Source organism: Bactrocera tryoni, chromosome 5 (genome assembly GCF_016617805.1).
Source record: "Bactrocera tryoni isolate S06 chromosome 5, CSIRO_BtryS06_freeze2, whole genome shotgun sequence".
Lineage (NCBI taxonomy): Eukaryota > Metazoa > Arthropoda > Insecta > Diptera > Tephritidae > Bactrocera > Bactrocera tryoni.
In genome coordinates this window covers 3,550,714-3,575,214 of record NC_052503.1, presented here as the reverse complement: position 1 = coordinate 3,575,214, position 24,501 = coordinate 3,550,714, and the positions used below count along the sequence as shown (strand labels likewise).

At 35.9% G+C, this 24,501-nt stretch overlaps 5 protein-coding genes across 12 annotated transcripts in view; 2 read left to right on the top strand and 3 right to left on the bottom strand.

Annotated features, from left to right (window-relative positions):
• The window catches only part of LOC120779145, a 185,721-nt gene extending 168,537 nt beyond the window's left edge, over nucleotides 1-17,184 (top strand). For 4 of the 7 annotated variants that reach the window (XM_040111358.1, XM_040111353.1, XM_040111354.1 and 1 more), the window contains 10 exons: nucleotides 10,586-10,711; nucleotides 11,708-12,444; nucleotides 12,493-12,663; nucleotides 12,753-13,092; nucleotides 13,287-13,409; nucleotides 13,877-14,146; nucleotides 14,217-14,430; nucleotides 14,678-14,794; nucleotides 14,855-15,280; nucleotides 15,723-17,184. In XM_040111358.1, the coding sequence (XP_039967292.1) occupies nucleotides 10,586-10,711; nucleotides 11,708-12,444; nucleotides 12,493-12,663; nucleotides 12,753-13,092; nucleotides 13,287-13,409; nucleotides 13,877-14,146; nucleotides 14,217-14,430; nucleotides 14,678-14,794; nucleotides 14,855-15,280; nucleotides 15,723-16,027 (2,829 nt within the window). In that variant the 3' untranslated portion in view covers nucleotides 16,028-17,184. The remainder of the gene's footprint in view (nucleotides 1-10,585; nucleotides 10,712-11,707; nucleotides 12,445-12,492; nucleotides 12,664-12,752; nucleotides 13,093-13,286; nucleotides 13,410-13,876; nucleotides 14,147-14,216; nucleotides 14,431-14,677; nucleotides 14,795-14,854; nucleotides 15,281-15,722) is intronic. The other 3 variants (XM_040111357.1, XM_040111355.1, XM_040111356.1) reach the window with 3 other exon arrangements.
• Nucleotides 6,256-7,499, bottom strand: LOC120779146 (huntingtin-interacting protein 1-like). Its single transcript, XM_040111360.1, has 3 exons — nucleotides 7,375-7,499; nucleotides 6,894-7,306; nucleotides 6,256-6,826 (listed from the first exon to the last, which is right to left on the bottom strand). The coding sequence occupies exons 1-3, from the start codon at nucleotides 7,405-7,407 to the stop codon at nucleotides 6,406-6,408; spliced, it is 867 nt and encodes a 288-aa protein (XP_039967294.1). The 5' UTR covers nucleotides 7,408-7,499; the 3' UTR covers nucleotides 6,256-6,405.
• A 477-nt stretch (nucleotides 17,185-17,661) lies between the features above and the next one.
• Nucleotides 17,662-18,472, bottom strand: LOC120777885 (ubiquitin-related modifier 1 homolog). Its single transcript, XM_040109447.1, has 5 exons — nucleotides 18,338-18,472; nucleotides 18,210-18,277; nucleotides 18,068-18,149; nucleotides 17,888-17,936; nucleotides 17,662-17,827 (listed from the first exon to the last, which is right to left on the bottom strand). The coding sequence occupies exons 1-5, from the start codon at nucleotides 18,373-18,375 to the stop codon at nucleotides 17,759-17,761; spliced, it is 306 nt and encodes a 101-aa protein (XP_039965381.1). The 5' UTR covers nucleotides 18,376-18,472; the 3' UTR covers nucleotides 17,662-17,758.
• A 306-nt stretch (nucleotides 18,473-18,778) lies between these two features.
• On the bottom strand, nucleotides 18,779-19,691 carry LOC120777416 (transmembrane protein 70 homolog, mitochondrial). Its single transcript, XM_040108716.1, has 2 exons — nucleotides 19,087-19,691; nucleotides 18,779-19,022 (listed from the first exon to the last, which is right to left on the bottom strand). The coding sequence occupies exons 1-2, from the start codon at nucleotides 19,594-19,596 to the stop codon at nucleotides 18,819-18,821; spliced, it is 714 nt and encodes a 237-aa protein (XP_039964650.1). The 5' UTR covers nucleotides 19,597-19,691; the 3' UTR covers nucleotides 18,779-18,818.
• A 522-nt stretch (nucleotides 19,692-20,213) lies between these two features.
• LOC120777448 (elongation of very long chain fatty acids protein 6) overlaps nucleotides 20,214-24,501 on the top strand; it is a 40,239-nt gene continuing 35,951 nt past the window's right edge. The window contains exon 1 of one of the 2 annotated variants that reach the window (XM_040108764.1): nucleotides 20,214-20,322. The gene's annotated coding sequence lies outside the window, so the exon portion shown is untranslated. The other variant, XM_040108765.1, reaches the window with a different exon arrangement.

The window sequence follows — 24,501 nt, the reverse complement described above, 5'->3', positions numbered from 1 at the left end:
ATTTTTCTAAAATTTTCGTTTTTCTTTTGTAAATCTTGTGCTTTTCAAGACAGTCACTTTTTAGCTCGTTTCATTTGACCCAACAGTGCTCTAATTTCTTTGATCTGTCTTAAAAGTAAATATAATAGAAGACTGCAAAGTAGTCCTCGTTGTGATGATAACCTCTCTATGTGACACGAATTTCTGCAAAGCGATTTTCCAGGAAGTTGAGGTATATTATACCTTGTAAATCTCTTTTTCGGTGGGCAGGACAGTCTCCACCTTCTTTGGAGAAGCTTCGACGGGTGGAGTTTACTGTTTCGACTGGATCTTCGTCTCTAGTTTGTAGTAGTAGATCCAAGTTTCGATGGCAGTCACGCAGCAACGCAGAAACCCTTTACATAGAGCTTAAACATCAACATCATGGTTAATCCAAATCGAAAACGCGGCCATATTGGAATTCGTTCCAATTCTTTAAGAACACCATCAAAGGAAAATAATAACCATATACAGCATCCAAGCGCTCTCGGGTTTCACAAAGCAAGATCCCTTTCAAAATCCAGAATCCAAATCAAAAAGCGTCCGTTACAACTCCTTTTCTATTCTTTAAAAAAAACTAAAAACAAAACTACGTCTGCTAGAATGCTCACACGACAGAAAAGTGATCTGCGTTAGTGGCGCTATCGGGTGATGGAGCTAAGGACTTATCGGACCGCTCCTGTACAATGCATATATCAACCATTTTGCGATATTTTAGTTGAAAATTATTTCATATGCATATGTTGCTATTGTTGTTGCGCTAACGGCTAACGGCCTTTTGGTCGCTCTATTTAAAAAGCGATGGCTACTGGAACTCTTTCATACGAGTGACACGGTTTAAGAGTGAAATTTTCCTCGCATGCAACAGAACCCTCAAAGCGGTGAAATTTATATGATTTTTTCTACAAGAGAAGGAAAAGGGAAAATAATTTACCTACACAAATCTACGATCTTCAAATTAAAAACTTAAGATGCACACTTTCTTTTCGATGCCTAATGCTGTTTGCTGATTCGCGTCAGTTATAAGCCAAGCGTGCGCTGGTGCAACTAAGCGTATTTAAAAAATACAATTTTTTTCGCCATCAACGAGGCGTATAAATCACTGCTCTATCACACATCACAAATCTAACATTTCCATCATTTGTCAATTTTTCAATTATGCTTTATGATCTGCTACAGAAATTGTTACCACACATACACAGACGCACGGCGGCTTAAGAGCAGCCAAAGCTCCAACTGCGCGCCACCACAAATGGTAGTGGCAGCAACTTTTACCATGCCACATGCGCATGCGGTAAACCTTTTGTGGCAGTGCAGCGGCGGCAATCAATTTCCACGCATGCCACTTAAGGCGCTGCCAAGCGCGTGCAACATAACGCGCATCATCATCAACGGCGCGCGCCCGACGCGCACACACACAGACCGAACCCCAAAGCGGCTATGCTATGCGCCAACGCGTCCGTTGCGGACAGACAGACAAACTGACATTGTCAGTTACTAATTAATAATTTTCAAATTAAAATCCCATTAGATATGAAAATTGGATAAAGAAATTCTCAATTGGTCGCTACGCGACGCTGTGGAGTAAGCGGAGAGCGTGGCATGCGCGCAGTCTGTGAATTAGTGAGGCTGTAAGACTTGCAACAGGCATGGATAGCGGCGCACACTATATTTACAAACACACACACACACAAGCGCGCGGCGCTGCATTTGTATCGCCACGATCACCTGCCGCGTGCACCACAATGCAATTTCAGTTAACGCCACTGTCCCACACCGCGGCATCTAGACTTGTTATAGTTGCTTTTGCTATTCCAACGGTCAATTGAATTGATAGTATCGCTCGGGGCAACAGCAGCAACAACAATATGTAGTTTTTATTGCAGCAATAAGCACGAAACAAGACAGTTGCAGCTACTGCCGCGTCGCAGACAACTTCTGTGGTTAGGCGCTCGCTCTTGTCGCTTTTCTACTGCTGTGTGTGTGTGCGTTCCTCTTCTTGAATGGCGCTGCTATCCATTCATTAAAAAGTCCAGCTAAGGCCATGGCGGCAACGGTAGCAGGCGTGCTATTTGCTGCAGTGTGGCACGCGCTCTACTTGCAACACTGCAGCACTTTGCATGGGCACTCAAAGAGTGCATTCTGACATTGCCGCAAGTCAAACTATTTTGATTGCGAGAAAATTGCAAAATTGTCATTGTGAAAACATGGCCACAGCGAGGGAAGTGTGTGGCGTTATGCACTTCAAGATTTCGCACGCGTGTCGTGAAAATTTCCCTTTTGTTGCGCCTTTTATCAACGCATTCTACGAATGGCATTCATTCGCTTTTGCTCCGGTGTGAAGTTTGTTTATTTTTTCACATACTTTTACTCTCTGCAGGTATTTATAACAGCATTTTTATTGTTGTCAATTCATGCAATTTTAAACCCTTTGATAATATTATATAAAAAATAATTGTAATAAAAAATGGTTGTAAATACGGAGAAATTTGCTCGCCACAAATATTTCAACAGGAATCTATAAAATAAAAAAACATTCAAAAATAGCTCCAAGGTCTGTTCTATAAATCAGCGTTTTAGTATAATTATATATAATCATTTTGCAACACTTTAAAATATCAATTGACACAATAGTGGTTTATATCGCGGTTTTAACCTCAACTGCATTTTGGTTGAAATTTTCAAATTTGATGTTTTCGATATCAACTAAGTCCCTCAAAAAAGTTTCTCTTGAAGTGTTGCCAAACTACCGCGTTTTGTGGTATTACGGATTTCAACACTAAGCCAGTAAGGTTGACTGCAATGTCAAAATATTACAACCGAGAAACATTTTTGTCAACGTAATATTAATCAAAACTAATGTCGATTTTAATAAGTTTTCCCTGAATTGAATTGTTTTGATTTTTCTTAAAAATTTTATGTTATTTAACTACACTAGTTTATAGTCATTTTGGGACTGTTTCTTGCTAATTTTTGGTTGCTAAACCCAAATATGACAGCAAAAATTTCCTAACACGTAGGATTTTTTGTATTGTAGTCAAGGGGAGTAGAAGTCAAATCACCACCATTAACTAAAATGACAAACAAAACTAGCTGAATGTGATGGAAAATTTTGAACTTAAATTCGTAATCAGGACACAACAAATACCCCACAGATTTGTTAAATAGTGTTATCTGTCATGTCTTCAGTTTCTAGGTTGGTAACACCAATGAAACTTCAACTGAAAATAGTTGAAGTATGTAATATCAAAATAGAGTTTGACTGATCTGAAATTGAATTGTTTTAAATTCTTGTCATCTGAGTGGAGTTGTAAACCGTAATAGGGGTATGCGATTGAGGTCTAGATACGTGTACTCACAAACGGATAATGATTGAGGGCACATACGAGTATTCAGCTACAGGAGAACCTTTGTCACTACAACACAAGTCGATATTAGTTGTTCTTAGTAGACTTAACCGAGCAACTCAACTCAGACTTGGTCCATCTGATAATCCAATCATAAAAATCTTCGAAATTCACGTGATTATAAACTTACTGACGCTTTGACAAACATTTTTGTAGATTTATTGATGGGAAATGCACCGCGACCTTTGGTCTATTGTGCCCTCGACTTTTTGTAAGTAAAACATGGAAATTTTGCAGATTTTGCATTATGTGAAACGAACAAGCAACTGACATAAATCACATAGAGAAATGATGAAGTATTCACATACTCTCAAGTATTTTAATCAAAATTATAACTTTCTTGTTTTTTTTTTTTTCAAATGTAAATATTGCGATAAGAGAGCTGAGGTGGATCATGTTATGTAGAGTGAACTTCAGATTTCAATTGATCTATCACGTGTGTTATATTCCGATAACATTTGTTCTATTTTTGAGGGTATGACGCATCGAAATCAACGTTCGCACTCGCATTTAGCCACATAAGTAGTACATACATATGATTTTATATCAAGACGCGTGTAGTCATTTTGGGAATTCCGACTGCAAATGCTATTTGGCATTCGTCGTGATATATAGCCCTCGTATAGTACTTTATAATTAAATATTGATCGAGTGTTAGACTGATAAGAGAGCACAATATTTTCTTTTCGGCTAAAGAACATTTAACATCAGACCCTCAACCATGAAACATACAAACTGCTTCTAATTACTCTGAGAACATTCAATTTGTGTACTTCTAATCGACAATACTTACAATACACACTATGCACTATATGTCTACGCATAAGCTCATTTGCCTGTATCTCTGGCCACTTGGAATTCCCCATTTCCCCGTCTCCACTCGCTGCCTCGGAAGCCTTAATTTCTTTTGCATTGACTTAATTACATTTTTCATTGAATTTGTCGTGTCTTATCGCAGCAAAAATTATTGGTAAACAAGTCATCGATACCGTTGTGTCGCACGATTTCAAGCGTCAGCAAAAGCGGGTGAATGGACAATGGGATTTGACGGTACATATATGGCATTTGCATGCCTGTATTTGTGTCACCGCACAATTGAGAGTAAATAATATTATAATAAATGTAAATAAAAAGGACAAACGAGTACTTATTGGGACCACACATGCCGCATATAAGTGGACTACGCGCTCTGCCATGACACAAAGAAGATTAGATTATGGAAATATAATATACACAAGTACATAAATACATGCATATAATGAGTAGGTGGGTGGCATCCAGTTCTTCTGTCCTCGAAATGTTGACTCAGTTTTCCTCGCATGTGAGAAAATATAGCGAAATATGTGATTCTTAATATCAATATTATTTTGTTTTAGCCAAGATAAGTGAGTGGTATGAAATGAGCATTTTTTTTCTGAAAATGAGAAACTAATTTTGAATGGGAGAGAAAAAACGTATTGACTATTGCTTTTTACACATTTTGAACTCGCATCTGGCAATTTGCGGATACCATGCCAATAAGTTCGTTTCTTGAAGCAAACCAATCAGACACCCAATTTCCGACTTCTACGTGGGAATCGAACTACTGATCAGCCAATGCGTATCCCATCGATGAAAACAAATGGAAATCGGAAGCAGCCAAGTCTGGTGAATACGGCGGGTGAGGTAGCAGCTCCCAGCCAAGTACTTCCTGAAGCGATTTTGATTTGTGTCGTATAACAAAATTACTTTAAAGTGTCCTCTGGCGAATTCTGGTCGTTCTTCGTTGAATGCAGGCTTCAAATTGATCATTTGTTGTCGGTAGCGATTAGTATTAATAGTTTCACTAGATGACACCAATATTCCACACTTTCGGATCTTTCCCAGTGCTTTCACACGGTCTGAAAGTGTTTGGTGTGCAGCGTTTGGCATGGCTGCCATTTGCTTTTGACTCAAAGTATCATCTTTATCCAATATTGTTTGCAATCGGGCGTCTTCAAACTTTTTTGGTGGTCATCCACGTTCTTCATTTCTCACATCAAAATCATTCTCTCTGCACCGTTGAAACCATCTTTCGCATGTTGCTTCTGATAGAACATGATCCCCACACGCCTCGACAAGCATTCGATGCGACTTTACTTCAAATGGAATCAAAATATTAAAACTTTCCACAAATTATCACTATTCGGTAAAAAATTTGACATTTTCAGCGGAATGAAAAAAATATGATGTTATTTATTTGTAAGGTTATTGAATATGTTTGACAGATGTCATGCCAACCAAACAGGAACACATTTGTATATTAACGCTCACTTCACACCTGGTAGAATGACGAATATTATTTGACTATATTATAGTTTCGATCTGTCTGTATTTTAAACAAATTCAACCCTTAAAATTAAAAACGAACCATTAGGATGAATTTAATTATGACTGTCACCGAATTTGACGTAATTAAAACCATGAATGTCATTGAGTTTGCTCAGAAGCTACCACACTTCGAATGTTAGAGAGAAAAGAGATGATAGCCAATAATTAAACTGTTATAACATCACATGACGGCTGAGTTTACATAAAAGAAAGCCCATTTTGATACAGCATAGTTTATATATTATATTTCCGGATTATAATACTTAGCTAATGCGATTAAAATACTTGGATTATTTTTCAATTACATAATTGCAGTAAATTTTTTTGCAATAAACCGAAATATTGTCTAGAAATAGTTTTCGATTAATTATGTATATCAATTAAACGTTCAATTTTGGCTAAAAAAAAGTTATCTAAATAAAAATAAAATCGTTTGAACTAACTGTCTGTGTACCCACACACACATACGTATGTCACATATATAATTTTAAACATCTAATCTAATCTAATTTAATCCGAAAATATACATATATGGTATATATATTACGATCACAATTGTTGCTTTGCCACCTCCCCACCTCACTCTAATACCCGCGCTCCAACACACAGCACCGCCTCTCCATTCCACAAATTACTCCACTTGCCACACTGGCGGTGCGGTCGGTTGTCTGCCACAAGTGCTACTGTTACTAAATGCCAAGAAATCCGGCACGGTCGTGGACAATTCCGGCACAGATTCCATTTTCAGTATAATCTTCGCCTGCTGCAGCGAGCAGTAGAAGCCACGTAAGCGCTGATAGAGCGCATAAAAGCGATTACATAAGCCCATCACATCGATAGGCGGCAACTTGCCACAAACAGTGGCCATTGCATTAGATGCCTGATCATATAGAATGCTGCATTCGGCGGCGATGTTGATGAGCGGTTGCAGGCGACACAGTGTCTCGGGTGTGGCCACAGCGAGCTGTTGCAAGGTCAAGCTCGAAAAGATGGCTTGTTGCAGCGTAAGCAAATGGTCCAAATAATCAAAGATGTCGGTGCACAACTGAAAACTGAAAGTGCGACAAGTGGAGTGATGAAAATACAATTATGACGACTTTCTTTTAATTGCATACTTACCACAGATCCAGATCCCACTCCTTGGTGATGTCGGCTTCCAGAGCGCCGGTGAAGAATGCATAGTTCTGGTGGAAGCTGATTTTGTGCAACAACAATTGTAAATACTCGAGTATGCAAGCACATAGAGCATCCGTATGATAGGCCCAATAGTTACTTAATGCATACAGTAATTGTTGTTGTGGCGGCTGCTGCATCAGCTCGAGTATTTGTGGGGTGCCGTGGCGCAAGGCCGTGTGCAACAGATTGCAGTATTTCCAAGCGGTGTAGCGATTCATGCGCAGAGGCTGGCTCTGAGTCATCTTCAGGAAAACTTCTGCGCCGTTAGTTCGATGCGTGAGCAGCACAATGGTGCGGGCGCGTAGGCCATCGAAGGGCTTCTCCTTGCCGCTGAGCACTTTGCTCATGTGCTTTTTCTGCGTTGGAAAAAATATTGAAATTTCTATTTCTAGCTAGAAAATTGTGCTTTTTGTTTGCTTATTACCATTTCCGTGCGTTCTTTGTGCGTGAGCTCCATTTGAAATATACTATATGTGCGTTTGTTTGTACGTGTGTCAATACTTAATACAATTATTCGGACACAAAACTGTGCCAACTAAACCGAGCGAGTACTAGTGAACGAATGGGAGCGAATTCGCTTATCTCTACGAAAATAGCCGACTATAATTTGTATATCTACATCTGTATGTTTGTATATAGGTATGTTTGTGTGTGTGTATGTATGTGTTGTGTATAGATCCGCTCTGTTTATATGCAGAGTAGAATGTCTATTAGTAAATTTCGATTAAGTGCGATTTTTTCGACGGTTGCACACATTTTACAGGGTGTTTAGTTAAATCTGATAATAAAATTAAATTTAAAAAATTAATTATAAATGTCTGGAAAATTAGTCCCCAAAGACTGAATAAGATAAATTTTTCTATAATATTATAATAAAAACAAAAAAAAAAAAACAAAATATAAAAAATTTTAAACAAAAAAATAATTTTTTTCAATTAAAAATATGAAATGTATATACAAATACTTTTTAAACCAAAAAATCATAAGTCATAATTAAAAATATTTTTTTTATTGTTGTTATTTTTTTTACTCAATTCAATGGTTTGATAATCAAATAATTGTAGTAAGGTTTGCCATTAGTTGAAAAAATTTTTTTTAAAGAATTTTCAAAAAAAAAATTGTTTTCCATAATTAAAAATATGTATTTTTTGCTAAAAATATAAGTATTTTTTTCCTCAAAATTTTTTTATACACATTATCAGCTAGGGCTGCCGTTATTTAAAATATTCTTATTCATATTTTTATTAATTTGAAAATAAAGCTAAAAATGTCTCAATAATTAAAATATGTCAATAAAATATTTTTTTATTTAGCAACATAAAATATCAGTTAATAAATATAGTAAAAGTTACCGTAGTAAAAATTTCTTTTTTTATTAATAAAAAATTATAATTCAATTAAATAAAAAATTTTAAAACAATTTTTTTTTATAATTTATTGAACTAAAAATATTCAGTATTTTGAGCCAAACTAATTATTTTTCATAATACTAATGGTTTTGTATGCAAATAAGTGTTATTAATAAAGGAAAAATTATTATATTTATTTTTAATGAAAATTTCAAAAAATTATTTTTTCACAACTGTTAGTCCAAAAATCCTAAATATTAAAAAACAAACTCACATAATTTTTACAAAAATTTTCTTTGGAAAAAAATTTTAAAATTTCTTAGAGGATTATATTTTGAAATAACTCTTGTTTGCAGTTAATATTAGTTCCATAAAATGAGCGCTGAAGCCTCACGCCACCTTACAGCTATTCGAAAATCGAGTGCCTCCATATCACTTTCCTTATCAAATATTAATTTTATGAGCATACATACATACATATATACGTATCTAATAAGCACTAACTAACTGTTTATAACAACAAGAGCTGACATACCCAAAAACATATACATATACTCACACACACACATTTACAAATACATACTCATGTGAGGGCAAACATAACATAACACAATAATTGCAAGGTGTTTATGTTATTTACAAAGCGTCGAGCTAAAATGTTTGGTTGCTTTTGCTTTGCGTTTTTCTGCTACAGCACGTACATGTATGTGTGTATGTGGAATATGTGCAATACTTTTTTGTATCTTGCGCCAATTGTCAAACCTCAAAATAGTTAAATATTTGTTATTTATTTAAAGGGTTATCAAATTACATCAAGCGTTTGGTAACTACACTACACAACAACACCAAAAAATAAAACTTTTCTTATCAAATATGATATCACCGAGAATCTTAAGAGCGGTTCTCCACACGTATAGAAGAAGAAAGTCAAACATTACCTTGCTTTCTATAAATATCACTATTTAAATACTCATAAATTAATTACTTCTTCAAAATCTGCATGATAAGATTATATTTTATCTTGTGTCTTCTTCCGTCAGTCAGATTTATTGCTATCTAGTACGTACAAAAAATTATTATTTATTTATTTTACACTTGTTTATATAACCAAATGCTTAGGCTAAAGACGTAGTCGATCCAAAGAACAACATTCCAACTGATCAAATTTGACTCGGACTGGTCCATTTAAACGCGCGCGCAAACCGAAACGAAAAGCTTTTTTTCTTGGAATAGTACAGCCTCTTTTCATGTTCAAGTGAAATTCGATAACCATACATACATATGTCAGTTAGCTTGTCGATTGTGTCAACATATTTTGGTTAATATTGGGTGGTCGAAAAAGTCTTTTCGCATTTCTAATCAAAATTCAACATATTTTTTTATATATACATATTTTTTCTAATAAATAAATAAACAAATATGTACCATTTTGGTCGACCACTTTTTGCCATTTTTCTGCTAGACACATTATTCCATCAGTGTAAATCGAAATTCCGAACTTACCAGAACGGAAGCGAGCGAACCCTTGTTATGCTACACGAACTGATACAGCATCGTCTCCGTAAACTTCACAAATTTCAATGGTGGCTTGCATGCCATTCTTCACTCTTTTATACAAAATACCTGTACGACTGCAACGACACCTATTGACAAAATACGAAAATACTTTTTCGACTAGCCAATATTTGGGTATGAGGCGTGTCAATAATAGACTCATTACTAGTGGCGAGACGTGGGTTTATGAAAATGACGTCAAAACTGTTCAACAAGCTAGCGAATGGGCCCAAAATTCGCTGGAGACACACTGAAGGCCATCCCTTACAAGTGTATAGAAAATTGAATCAAGCTTTCGTATGCTTGTATATGCTTAAAAGAAGCCTATTTTGAAGGCTTTGCAAATTAAAGTTTTCTTTAGTCCCGGTCTAATTTGATCGGATTAGACATTTTCTCCTATTTATGTAGTAAAACATGACTAGCCGACCCAGAGAGTTGCAGGCATCCAAATTCAGCTGAATATGTTTTTTGAGTAGCTTTTTAACAAGACACGAAGACACTTATGGAAAGAGACCAGTTATGGGTAAATCCTTACCCCATAAAGCGATAATTAATTTAACATGAATCCAAAATTTAACTTCTGGCTATTGAGCACAACCGACAAACGTTTCCACCTGCAAACTTTGTAAATCAAAATTAACTTTAGGTTATAATTATTTAACATTTATCATTATTTTCAATAATTTTTCCTTTTTATAAAATCTTATTCACATTTTTTTTTTCAAATTACAGGTAACATCTTGGATCACCAGTGACGGCAATGACTCGCTACAACGCTTCGCCAGTCTTCAGCTGGACTCTGAATCCGCCATTAAAGAGCAGGAGCAAGAGTTCGAAAAATATTATTTCATTTCGATGGTAAGTATAAATACATATGTACATATGTATGTACATATACTCAGCACTTTGCTACAATAATACAAGAAGTGTAGGAACCCACAATTGGATCGGAGCTGATAAGTGGATAAATAAATATTACATCAGAAACATGATAACTGTTATAAAATGAAAAGTGTAAATGTATTTTAAGGGTATGGTAATAGATTTTGTTTTTGGAATTCTTTATGTTCTGTCAGATTAGCTCTTCTGTCAGAATGAATTAGATGTGATTCTTAAACTGTTAATTCTGTATCAGTCTCTTGTGCTAAGCATTTATCTTCTGATGGGAACTTAGAAGCGACACAGCGTCTATACGTTCCGCATATTACTTGGTCGTATACGTTGTAAGTTCTTGTTCTCTAGTACTTGTACAAATACTTATGGCAAAATTAATTTGGAATACACCCAAGTATGCTCCAAAGATAAGAAAACTACATGATAAGAACATGATAACATACTAAACTATTCCTTAACGATTCCATTTATATATGTCCGACTCGGAACCTACATTTTCTTAAACGTTCAAGTCAAACTTCAATATAGTTTATACTTTTCGTTCATGGCTCTGGGACTTATATAATAATTCCCATGAAGAGAATCCCGCAGTTCGTGTTTTGAACTCAAAGTGATATAAGACGATCGTCTTGCATACCAGATACTAAACTCGGACATAGCACCAATATTTATTGCTCTATAGGTCTCCAAAGACCTATAAGATGAAAATTTGTTACCACTTTCCTTCGGTCTGCTGTTGAAACTCTGAGATATGTATACCATACATATGTTTGAATTTGAGCTTCTAACGGGGAAATGGTGGCCAAGTTTCCAAAAGCGTAGAACCGAAGTACGGTCGTCAAGTAAAATATGGTTATTTAGAGTTAAGTCGTTTTTAGAAAATAAAAAATTCACTTAGTCATTGTACGTAGCACAATTCTTTTTCAGTATATAATAACTAACTGATTTTCACCCTTTTAGAAACACTTGGCCAAGGGCCGCGATCTGCACGATGCGGCAGTCAACATTGAACCACTGCGCGAGAGCGCCGTCAACCTGAAGTCCGCACTCGATTGCTTCGCTGAAAAGCTTGAGTTGGCGCGAGAACGCATAGAAGCAGCAACCAGACTATACCAACTACTGCTGACACACCAGCTCGAGGCCCACTTACTACAGGAGGCGCAACGGCTGGCCGAAATTTCAGGCGCCACTCAATTGCTTGAGAAATTCCGTCAGGAACAGCGAGAAAACAGCAACAACGAGCCGACGACAGATCAAACGGAATTAGCAGAAACCACCAACAACAATAAGAACAATAAACCAAATAGTCTTAACCTCACACTCAACTATCGCAGCAATAGCGTCACCAGCAGTTTAACCAAACAACAACAATTGCAACAACAACTGCAACATGTCGCCGTTATAACGAGTACACCGCTGCCGCGCATGAATCGCCTTAGTCATCGCTCCAGTTCGGGAATCGGTTCATTTGACGGTCAAACCTGTCAGTGTTGGCGTGAGAGTCGCAATATGGAGGATATGGATGAAATGCTGGACGCAGACGGTGAGGAACTCGAAATGGAGGATGGCGAGGAGGAGCAATCGAAGGTTGCCGATTCCGGTGTGGGCGGCTGCGAGCGCTGCGAAGGAAATCTGAAGTTAACGCGCGTCTGCTCGTGCCAGAGCCTCAACGAAGCGGTCAATTTGTACAGCAAGGGGTAAGTTGCGAGCGTCGATGGCATGACTTTGTGTTCTAATTTAAATAGTTCGTGTCTCAACAGCGATGAGCTTGATTTCGAGTGCTATGAGCGCCCTATTAAACATTATAATGACATACACTCACCCATGGAGGCGAATGCGCATCTGCAGTACCACGCCTCAAGTTTGGAATTGTCGAAGTTGGATGAAATCAGTTGCTTGGATCCGAAAATACAAAAGTAAGCTGTCGTTTGTTCGGTTCTCTGTATTCATTCAAACACTGACCTTGTGCGTCTCCATTATTTCGCTTTTGAATTGTGTTTTGTAGAACGCTTCTATTGATCATGCGTGAAATGATTGGCACGGAACGCGACTATGTACACTCGTTGAATTATGTCATTGAAAACTATGTTGACGAGTTGTTGCGCGAAGACATACCGCAGCCGTTACGCGGCCAACGTAATGTCATTTTCGGCAACATTGAGAAGATCTTCGAATTCCACAAATGGCATTTTCTCAATGAACTGGAACGTTATGAGCGCAACCCGTTGAAGGTTGGCAGCGCCTTCTTGGAAATGGAGTCGAAATTCTATTTGTATGCGCTTTACAACAAGAACAAACCGAAAAGTGATACGCTAATGAGTGAATACGGCACGGCATTCTTTAAGGTGAGTGAATGTGTGGGATTTTTCTTAAACCAAAATCAGAAATTTATTACATTAAATTGCCTCGTGAAAGTTTTTAAAAAGCTCGCATGAAAGCCACAAAAATGTTAAATGCTTAAAAAAGCTTCTTAAGCTTATAATGGAAGTGGGTATCACTTATAATCTAATATAACTCTTATGTATTTCTCTTTTTACAGTCCAAACAGTTCGAATTAAATGACAAGATGGACTTGGCCTCGTATTTACTGAAGCCTGTACAGCGTATGGGAAAATATGCCTTACTATTGCAACAATTGGTCAAAGCTTGCAATTCCGTTGAGGTAAGTTAAAATCCAAGCTTTGATTCGGCCTTCAAAGGTAGAGTAAAATTAAAAGCTTTCATTCATAAAGTGGTACTTAGAGCTTTTATGGAACTTTCGACTAGTTTTACACTGGAATGATTCGGAGATGATTGCAAAATAACTTTACGATTTGTCCGCAAAAACATTAATGACTAATAGTTCTCGAAGTGTTGGAAAAATTCAACCAGAGTTGAATATTTCGTTTCATGGTCGATAAAGTCGTAAATCTTTAGGAGAGCTTAATAAATTTCACTTTTCCTGTAGGAATCCGTGGCCGAATCTATGTCTTACAAAATTGTGGTATGCAACAATAACACTTCACTTCTTCAAAGTCCTAAGTCATAAGTAAACCCACTAAATAGTATTATATCTACAATCTGCAAAACGCCGTTTTTTTTGACCACATATTCTCCTTCTTAATACCACTTGTACTTTTCACTCTACAGGGTGCCGCACTACAGGAGATCGCCGCCGATGTGGAAGAACTGCACCGCGCTGAAGAAATGGTTAAATTTCAACTGCGTCATGGCAATGATCTGCTAGCTATGGACTCGTTGCGGGACTGCGATGTCAATGTGAAGGAACAAGGACGTCTGTTGCGACAAAATGAATTTCTGGTTTGGCAAGGACGTACCGGCAGAAAGTCACTGCGACAAGTCTTTCTCTTCGAAGATCTTGTGCTGTTTAGTAAAGCGCGCCGGTTTCCAGACCAAAAGGTTAGCGGTTATTGAAAATTACTCAAAGACAAAGTTTTTAAAATTGAAAATTTTTACCTTTCTGCTGCAGAACTTGGACATTTATATCTATAAGAACAGCATTAAGACGTCAGATATCGGATTAACTGCGCATGTGGGCGATTCGAAAACGAAATTTGAGATTTGGTTCCGTAAACGTAAACCGGAAGATACTTGGACGTTGCAGTGCATGTCGGAGGACATAAAAAATGCTTGGGCCGAGGAAATATCGAAGTTGCTATGGAAACAAGCGAATCGAAATCGAGGTAATTTAATGGAGAGGGTTTAAATCCAGTAGTATGATGTTAAGAAAGTGAAAACATCTTTAATGACATATTTGATTATTGCTAAAAGCTCACGCTTCTTCAGACTAGTTCACTTTCTGCTTGCTAACTTGAAATTTTCCGACTACTTCCATTTCATTCGAGGAGTTATAGTTTTCATCTAGCATTTCCGTTATTAGAACTGTTACTTATATTTGAAAATAACATTTTCCCTTTATGTATTTCATAGAAATTCGCCTAGCCGAAATGTCTTCGATGGGAATCGGCAGCAAACCGTGTCTCGACATACGCCCCAGCAACAATCAAATCAACGATCGCTCCATAACAATATCACAGCTCGGCAAAGGTAAGAGTAGAACGCTGAAGTCTTGATATGAAAACTAACTCCACCTTCCTCTCATTAAAGCGCCCAAACTGCGTCACTCCTTCGCCGGCATGCAATTGGATGTCAAGAAGGATGCACGTCGGCCCAGTTCCTTCATCTCCGAGAGTTCACTGTCGAGCGGCACCAGCAGCTCCTCACTTAGCACGGGCAGCTCTTCGGGGCACGAGCGCGTGGTTGGCAACGCCTGCAACAGCAAAACAACGCCGGGCGCTGTCAGCAGCCATCATGCGCTGGAGCTAATCAACGAGACGCAAACTCTCACGCTGAGCGGTGTTGGCGGCGCAACGGCGGCGAATGCGTCTGCCAGCGGCACGAATACAAACACGCTGAGTAGCAGTGGCAGCAGCGGTCACAGCGGTCGTAGCGGCAGCGGTAAGAGTGGCGCCGGAAATGGCAGCTCGGCGCGCGCCAAACGCTCAACCACGCTTGTCAGTCAACTCTCCATGGGTATTGAGCTTGAATTGAGTTACTTTTTTTGAATGCTTCTTGTTTGTTGTATTTGTTAAATTTTATTTGTTTTTGTTTTTAGTTTAGTGTTTCTGTTAAAAAGTTATGTTTGACTAACTGTTTTTTATCTAAAAACTATTTGTACAGTTACACTTAAGTTATTATTTTTGTAAAATCGAAAAATGCTGCCACAGCTTGCAGTCTAAGCCTGGCTTACACAAACACACGCTCAAGTGCATGTATGTGTGTTTGTCAGTTATTTCAACTTTATTTATCAGTATTATTAGCAGTTTTGAGAATTCGTTATGGTTTCAAAATTCTAAAATGTAAATAATTTCCAACTACTATCACTCTATATGTATGTATGTATTTGTATTACCGTGTTGCATCCTCTTGTCTCCACACACTATTTCCACTAACGGTTTATAATTTTTGCAAAAAGAAAATCAATCATGTCTCCATCATGCAGAAAGCGGCATACTGTCCGACATCTCAATGACGCCCGATCACGAGCCAGCGGATGTCACAACCAGCTGGTTAAATGCCACAACAAAAGCAACAACAAAATCATCGCCGAACGCCAGCGGCACGGCGGCCACCGTCGGCGACAGCACGGTGATTTTCCGCCGCCATCGCTTCCATCTGCTGAAACACCATCCCCACCACAAGGAACTCAACCAACAACAACAATCAACACAAGCGGCCTTAACGGAACGCATAAGCATGACCGACCAATGCAATCCGTAGTTGCGGGCGAGGCGCAACTCTCTGCGACATTTCGAAAAGCACGAAAGTTGAGAAAAAACGAGGTTAAAACAGCACATAGTACCGAACAATTACAAAAACAAAAAAATAAAAACTAAAAAAAAAACTTAGCAATAATTTTTAAATAATTTTATCATTAATTATTTAATATTAATTAGTGAAATACGATAATTAAATGCTAAGTGTTTTTATGTGTACACACAACAACAACAAAACTAAATTTCAGAATACATACTTACAAACACACACAAATGGCGCTTACATGCATACATACATTGTATGTAATCTCTTTTTTGTTGTTTTTGTTGTATATTTTTCGTTTCAATTGGTTTATAGTTTTAGTTCTAAGCCACAGCCAACTACTTAGGTACGCGCCCCAATTATTGTTTGAGAAATAAACAGAAATATATTTCAAGCATTTTCATTACAAATAAGTGCATATTGTAAAAGGCGCAGAGTAAAACAAAATGAAATATTGTTAAATAATATGTATGTATGTAGTTGTAAATCTTTGAACCAGTGCTATATGCCTTTCGCTTTAAATACTTAAAATATAATACGAAACCCACAAAACAGTTTTAATAAGCTCCCACATATGTGTATGTATAATTAATTTTTCCTTCACACACACACACACATACACACACAAGTGTTATATGAAGTCCTGAATTGGCTGAATTCTCTTTCGAAGTGTCAATTTTTTATTTGCAAAAACAAGAATTGAAGTAAACCATAAAATTGGAATCCGCTATATTTTGAATTGTCTAATAAAATTACCACAAGCTTTAATATTTATGCAAATGTCTCTGTACAATGTAGACACAAGTGAAATAATCTATGATTTTTCGCAACATTTAATATTTTAACGTTCGCTAGCATAGTCACATTTTCGTATCACAAAGTAAGGTCTATGTTTTACAGTAATTAGTGCATAACTATGTATATACGATATCCTCATTATAATGCGTGTACTGTTATTTTTTATCGAATTGGAAATTAGTAATCTGCGTAATAAATATTTGAATTGCTGTAATCACTACTACACACATTGCCGTGTGTATATACATATGTATTTACGAGTATAAGTTGCATGTTCAGCAAAAATAAAGAAAATGTAATAAAAAATTTAAATTAAAAAAGTGCATTTTTTCTTAAATAAAAGAAATAATAACCATAAACAATTTTTAAATTGAATGAAACCAACAGTTGGAAAATTTATTTTTGCAGCAAAAAGCGCGCACAGTTTTATTGTCAGCATTACGTCCCTTCGCCGCTAGCGGCAAAGGCCCACATGATTATTCGGGAGTAAAATTTTACATCATTAAAAACCGCGCAACGCACTTGAAATAATCACCGTGCGTGGGATTTGAACATAGGCATTATGATTCAAAAGACCAGCACGCTGGCTTTGCGCTATTAAGACGCATTCAAAATTCAATTCCAATGTGCTACTAGTTATAAAGAACCATTAAATAGTATAGACATACACCAATTATTGTAGCTAATATGCAAACCATGGATATACATATTTATATTGCTTACAATAAAATAGATCAATATTATTTTCCACTGTATTTTTAATATCTCCCCCTGGAAGTATTAATTTTTTGCAAAAATTAAGAGTAAAAAATGTGTTTTTTTTTTTAATTTGCGTAAAAATATATAAAAAATTAAGTTATACAGATATAAAAATGCATTGGTCCATAATCACACTTATCCGCCATGCAGCGTCGAAATAAACAGGATGTTGTCATTCGGTTGTATTTCATACTCTAGTTCACCCTGGAAGAATAGCAACAGTAACAATATAAACAATAATTTCATGAATTCGAAAACGCTTACAAGTAACTCCCAATCCGTGTCGTTCACAAGCACCAATATGCCGGGGCGCCTGCATAAAAACAAAACAAAAGCGACAACTAATTAGAAATATTAAACAAAATATTTGTTTCAATGTGTAGATACTTAGCTGAACTTACGCTTCAAGCATATTACTAAATAGCTATCAATTTGAGAACTTACACTGAGTCATCTTGTATGAACAATTCTGGACGCTCTGTCAAAATATTGGCGTGCATCCACTTGAGCAGCTTACTTATGGTCCCTGAAATGTTAATTTATAAGACATTACAGCTGATATAATATATATTTGTAGTTCACTCACACTTTTCGTCACCATTCAATGTTACCTGCCGCCGCTTAATGTTTCCAAATAGCAATTCAGCGCCAGCACTAAAATTGTGAGCTGTTAAAGTACGGCAAAGCAAATATTTGTAAATAAAGTATTCTCACCTAAATTCTAAAAATATTTTAAGGTCGGTCTTGGACATTACAACGCTTTACTTATTTAATAATATTATTATACTTTCTTCGCTGGGGAATAATAGAGACACGCTTTGTTAAACTGCAACGAGGTAAACAAATAAACAGCTGTTTCTAACAGTTTTGGAGCTGTGGCTATCATAGATTTAATAGCAATGTAAAACCTCGAAATAAATATTCACATATCCAATAAAAATAAATGAAAGGCAATCAAATTCAAGGTTTCTACTTATTTGAATTATTATTTAGAATTAACTCCAACAGTGTTTTCCCACCTAGACAAACTATCAAAAAATGAAAGTACCCTTTCAATGCTTATGACCTAGTGGTAAAATATTGGCCGCTAGCCGATATCGTTTCCATCCAGAATTAAATGCTGAAAGTTTGTGGCAATATATTCGTAAAAACGGCTTAACTTTTCTAAATTCATTTAATTTATTGCTCTACAAATTCACTGATCATTTTTATTCGTTTTGTCCAATTTAGTTAAATCTAATTTGTAGTCCACTGGTTTATCATATCCCATTATACGTGCATAGTGTTCAGGGTCATCGAAGAGGGCAGGATCAACGAACAGAGGTTTATCATGCACCAGAAATGATGTAAACATTCCAGGAACTTCAGGAACCTTAACATCATCTGGCTTGAATGTAGTCTGCAAGTAAAAAATGTTTATTGTTAACAATAATGTGTTTTTCAGAGACAAATTCTTCACAAACCTTAATCTTAAATAGCAAAATTGATATTGTGGTTGCCGTGTATTCCTCCGATTTTGGGTTGTAATGAATTTCTGTAACATACTTTTTCGTGATAAAATGCAATAACAGCGGTGTCACGAATGTGAAGAAACCAGCAAAACCACACAGAAATACTGCCATTGGCTTGCCACCCATATTCAATCCTTGTTCCAATAGTATCGGTTGTGCGGCCAAACCTGCCAAGCTGGTGGCAAGGGAAAATACTTTTACAGCTTTCATCCTCGGCGCCAAACCGCCATAATAAACGCGTATATCTTCAACTTTATTAGGATTGGTGCCAGAGCTTGCTTTGGAAGCGTACAATCGATGTTGTTGCGCATCAACTGTGTGTTGTGGAACTTTCGAACAGCAAATTGGTGCTAAAAGTCGTGCATTAAAATTAACTTTGGAAGTTGTGACACATTTTACACCATGTTGACCAATTGTCACTAATGAACGACTACCTCGCAGTAGCGTGCGTAAAGACAGCATTTTTAATAAAAAATAATTATTTACAATTTTATTGAAGACTTAGTTAAAAATTATATTTTAAATAAAATTTAAAACTACTAAACTGATAACCACAAGGCTATTGAATAACCGTTTGTCAAAAACAGCTGTTTTTGAGTGGGTTGTCAGCTAAACAGAATTTGAGCATATTAGCCATTCTTTGAAAGTATGTATAAATATAACAATCTTTTAATAGTTTTGGATTATAGATTCCGCTTATAAATTTGATTAAGAATCTTTCGTAATTTATACATTACATTTTTAGTTAAATTTCCATACCGAAATTACAATTAAATACGTTTGGTAAACAGAGCAGAGTCGTTCATCTTGCATTTTTTTTTTTTTTCAAAAAATATTGACATGCTCGATGTGCTTGCTGTTCGCTTATTCCTCTTATTTAGAATTTTAACATTATTTCTGCTGATACATTAAGAAGTTTTATGAATTCAAACAGACAATAGTAATATAGTTTTAAAATTCAACTACGGATTTAACATTATTTAGCCCAGATCCACACCATTTAACTTTTAGTTCCACAAATGAAATAGGAGTGAAAAATAAACGATAACTCGGCAACACTGAGCGGGGTATTTCAATAGAGCTCCCACCAATTTGCAATCAGTCAGACCCGGCTGCCGAAGCAGTAGAAAAATTAGGGAAAGTGTTGGAACGCGTTGAAGAAAAGTTCAATAGTAAACTCCATAAAAAGTAAATATTAATAGTTCTTCGAGTTAAAATTAATGTGTTAATGTAAAATTAAATGTTACTTAAGGAGTATTGAGCGTGAAAACAACTTCATCTTTCATATCAAATGTGCGTGTGTGTGTGAATTTCAAAGGATGTAAAATAAAAATCTAATTGGAGAAATTTTTTTCCTGTTGGATTTTTCACTCGCTACCACATGTGAATTTTATCGATTACGTCGTTTGACAGGCATTAAAAAAGCGCCGACATGTGCAAAAATGAGTAATGAAGCTCGATATGAATTAAAATGTGAAAAATAAATCCACTTACGATAATAGACGAAGAAAAAACCAGTCATTAAGAGCTAATGTATTTATAAATTGTTTTTCCTTATCCATTTATTTCCTGTACTTCGCTTACCCGTTTTATCATTGCGTTCTTAATATGAAATAAATTAGTTCTATGCGATTGCTACTGTTACAACTAAGTTTGCGTGCAAATTGATATGTATGAAGTATATGTATTTACTTTTATTTGAATTGATCGTGCAAAAATTTCTTTGGAAAGGCTCACCTTAGCTGTCGCTAAATTGAAACCTACCTACAATAATGTGGGCTTGTGATTATATTTACACACTTATGGAGATATGAATGTGTGTAGATAGATAGCAAGCGAAAGCTACTACAACAAAATTATGTTAAAAACAAACCGGATATTTCACTAAAGCTAAGCTTTAATAAAAATTAAGCATATTAATGGTGGGGGACAGCGTCAAACAGACGATAGAAGTGACATATGTATGTATATCCACAGAAATACTAACAATAAAACGAAATCACAAACCGACGAACCACATACTAAATTTGCACGTTAGCACTAGTCAAACGTACAAGCCGTCTAATGCACAAACAGTTAAAGAGAGTATTTGTAGGAAGAAATAAAATATTTTAGTACACAATGCCTACAATAAAGTTTTGGAAGCGCTAACCTAAATGCAAATAAAGTGAATGAAGCAATTTTGCATAAAGTTCAGTTAACATCGTATATGCATATATGTAGATGTGTATTTTTGGTAGTCGACTAATATTTTGTTTCTTTCATTTTGGCGGTATGTTTTATATTTTTTATACATATTTTTGAAGAAACTTTCTTCAGTGCACGCACTGTGTATTTTATGTACTAAAAATGCGAACAAAATTAACTTTCTGTAAGTGTTAAAATGTACATTTCGTTTGTTTTACTTCCATTTTCGATTAAGAAAAAAAGAAATATATTTCGCCCAACTGGTTCTTTTAACACATAAATGAAAATGTTCTCACACTAATCTATTTTGCAAAAACATGTTTTGATTAAGTGAAGTTTGTTATAAGTTAAGCGTTTTTAAATAAAATTGTAGTTCAGTAGTTTAGTGATTCTAAATGTTAACTTTGCATATTTACAGTATTTGACTAAAGAATTTAAAAAAGTAAAGCTAGTGAACGTTTATCTGATTAAAGTGTCATATATAAAAAAGGGATATAATTTTATTGTGCTTTGTTACTCGAAATTGTGGTCCATGATTAGTTCCAAATTAATTAGATTTCTCAATACCATTGTTATAAGATTGTACAACTTTGAATAAAATCCACTGAAATTTTGCGGATATATGAAAAAAATATATATTCTTTCATTCTTGTGCCTAAAATATTGCGTTATGATGATCTACACTGGAAATCCCAAAAAAGAATTTATAAGCATTATAATTCAGCTCACTTTGAAATTGTTACCCAAAATCATATATGCTAGTCACACTGTGCAGTTATGTATGATTTAGCGCCGAATGCTTTCTTACTTTAGTGACTGCGGTGGCGTGTTGTCTTCTATATATTTGTATGTATGTATGATTAGATTTTCGGCGAAATATTACGAATTGACTTATTTTGTAGTAGATGACTTCTATGGATTTACAAATACTGCATATAAATACAAATGTATGTAGCGAAACCATATGCATACATACATACATACATATATGTACATATGGTCGTACCTTTGCTTATCACTTTTAGGGAGTTGTTTTTTTTTATTTTTATTTTCAGAGTTGTTCGTATAAACATACTCAAATACATATCAATATATACTTGCCTAAACGTGCTTATATATACATACATATATAACATACTTATATAAACTTATAACATACATACATATATTCCATATATAAACTATATTTTACTTTCTTCATAATTCGGTTTGCATAAAACCAAATAAAGGTACCTACACATACATATGTAAATATATGTACATATGTATATACATACATATGTATATTAAATTGACCACAGTATGTAAATAAACGAGAGTATGCGCGAGTAATAAGCTCGTTTCGCTTTTCTTTTTATCAAGTTTTCGGTGATCTCATAACGTTGATCGCATAACTATTAATTATATGTGGGTACCAGGTAAACGTAAAACAGAGGTCTGCCAAAAATATAGTTACTAAATAAGTTGGTTTTCTTTGATTTTTTGTGTTGTTACTGAACGTATTCTTCTCTTTGCCTCTTTATTGTATATTTAGTCGGTGTGTCTTTTTAGTTGCCAATTCTGCTGCGAAATTTTTCGAAAACAATCAAAAAATCAACAACACTTCACCAAGTTTGTGTAACCACTATTCGGCTAGGTCAGCTTTTCTATTCTATATTCTCAGGCGATGCGCCTTTCCTTCACACAGTTGTATTCATTGCTGCCATCACATCTGCAGAGTGTCGCACGAGACTTATGTAGCGGCTGACACAAGTCGCGGGGGATACAGATTTGCATACAAACATCTGTACATTTTTACAGATCATGATAAAAAAAATAAGAACTTTCGTAGGGTAAACATGTTAGGGGGAAACCAAATCTTAATAAAGTCACATAATCACTGGGTCACTTCGAGCTATAGAAAGCTTTAAAATCGAAAAATACGTAATGGCCATGCAACTGTTTGTGACATTTTTCTTTCAAAGACCACCTTATAGATGTAGTCACAAAAATATTTCGGTTATTTTTTAGTTGGACATCTTAAGAGTTTAAACAAAGTCCACATTCTCAAAATTTACACAGTACTGTATGTCACCACATGTCAACAACAAGAAAGTACAAAAATTTTTCCCAACAAGAGTAAAGAGAGCCGATTTTGGGGGTGAACTTATTCTGTGTGATGTAAATATGTGACAAGGGTGGAACAGGTGCCGTGCACGGCAACGGCAACAACGGAACACTAAACAAAGTGGGCGTGAGTTTGGGTGTGTGCAATTCATTGTAACAGTGAATGATTTCATTCAGAAAAATCTGCAACGATTGGAATTGGAACAGAAGAACATAATTGTGGCCGACCTCTCCGTTTAAAAGCAATGCCATTGAATTAAATGTAATAATAATGCCATAAATGTTGCTTATGCAGCTTTTGCGTGTGGGCGATGTCGATGCAGTTCGTCATACCACACAAATAACAAAACTGTTTATTCTATCATCAGATGCAGAGTCTACATATGTATGTATACAAACACAGCCATCTGATGATAAAAAATGTACAAGTACCGTTAGACCAGAAGAAGCGCCGTTAATAAAAAATGATTGAAAAGTGATAACTGAAGTGTTAAAAAGTTTATCCAATGCGGGCGCAATATCCTTTACACATTATAGCACACTTTTGCTCAAATATATGTACTTATGTACATATGTGTGTATGTGTGAGTGCTTCGCGTTCAAGGTCGTACAGCAGCAGTTTAAGCATCTATCGATTAAAATCATTGTTGTTCTCCCGCAAAGGCGGTGGCTTTGTTTGTAGATTCGCTGTGGAGTATGTACGCTACCAAGGTGGATGCCCAAAACCCGCTGACATTGAATGAGCGTTCATAAAAACATACATATGTACATACATACATACCCACTATCCTATATATGTATGTATGAATGAATATACAGTTCTTTTTGCATGTGTGAAGTATACGGCCAGATTGCGTGGGCATGTACACTTAAATACATATGCACATTGTGTGTTTCGCAGGAGCTGTATAAAGGTTGTAAGTTAGAGCCATACATACATACATGCATGTGTACATACTTATATCGCCGGTTTCTAATATGAATAAGTCCTCCATTAAACAAATGTGCACCAAGTTAAGCGTTTATAAGTAGTCGATCCATTCATTAGATATAGCTGATTGAAGATTATGGTGA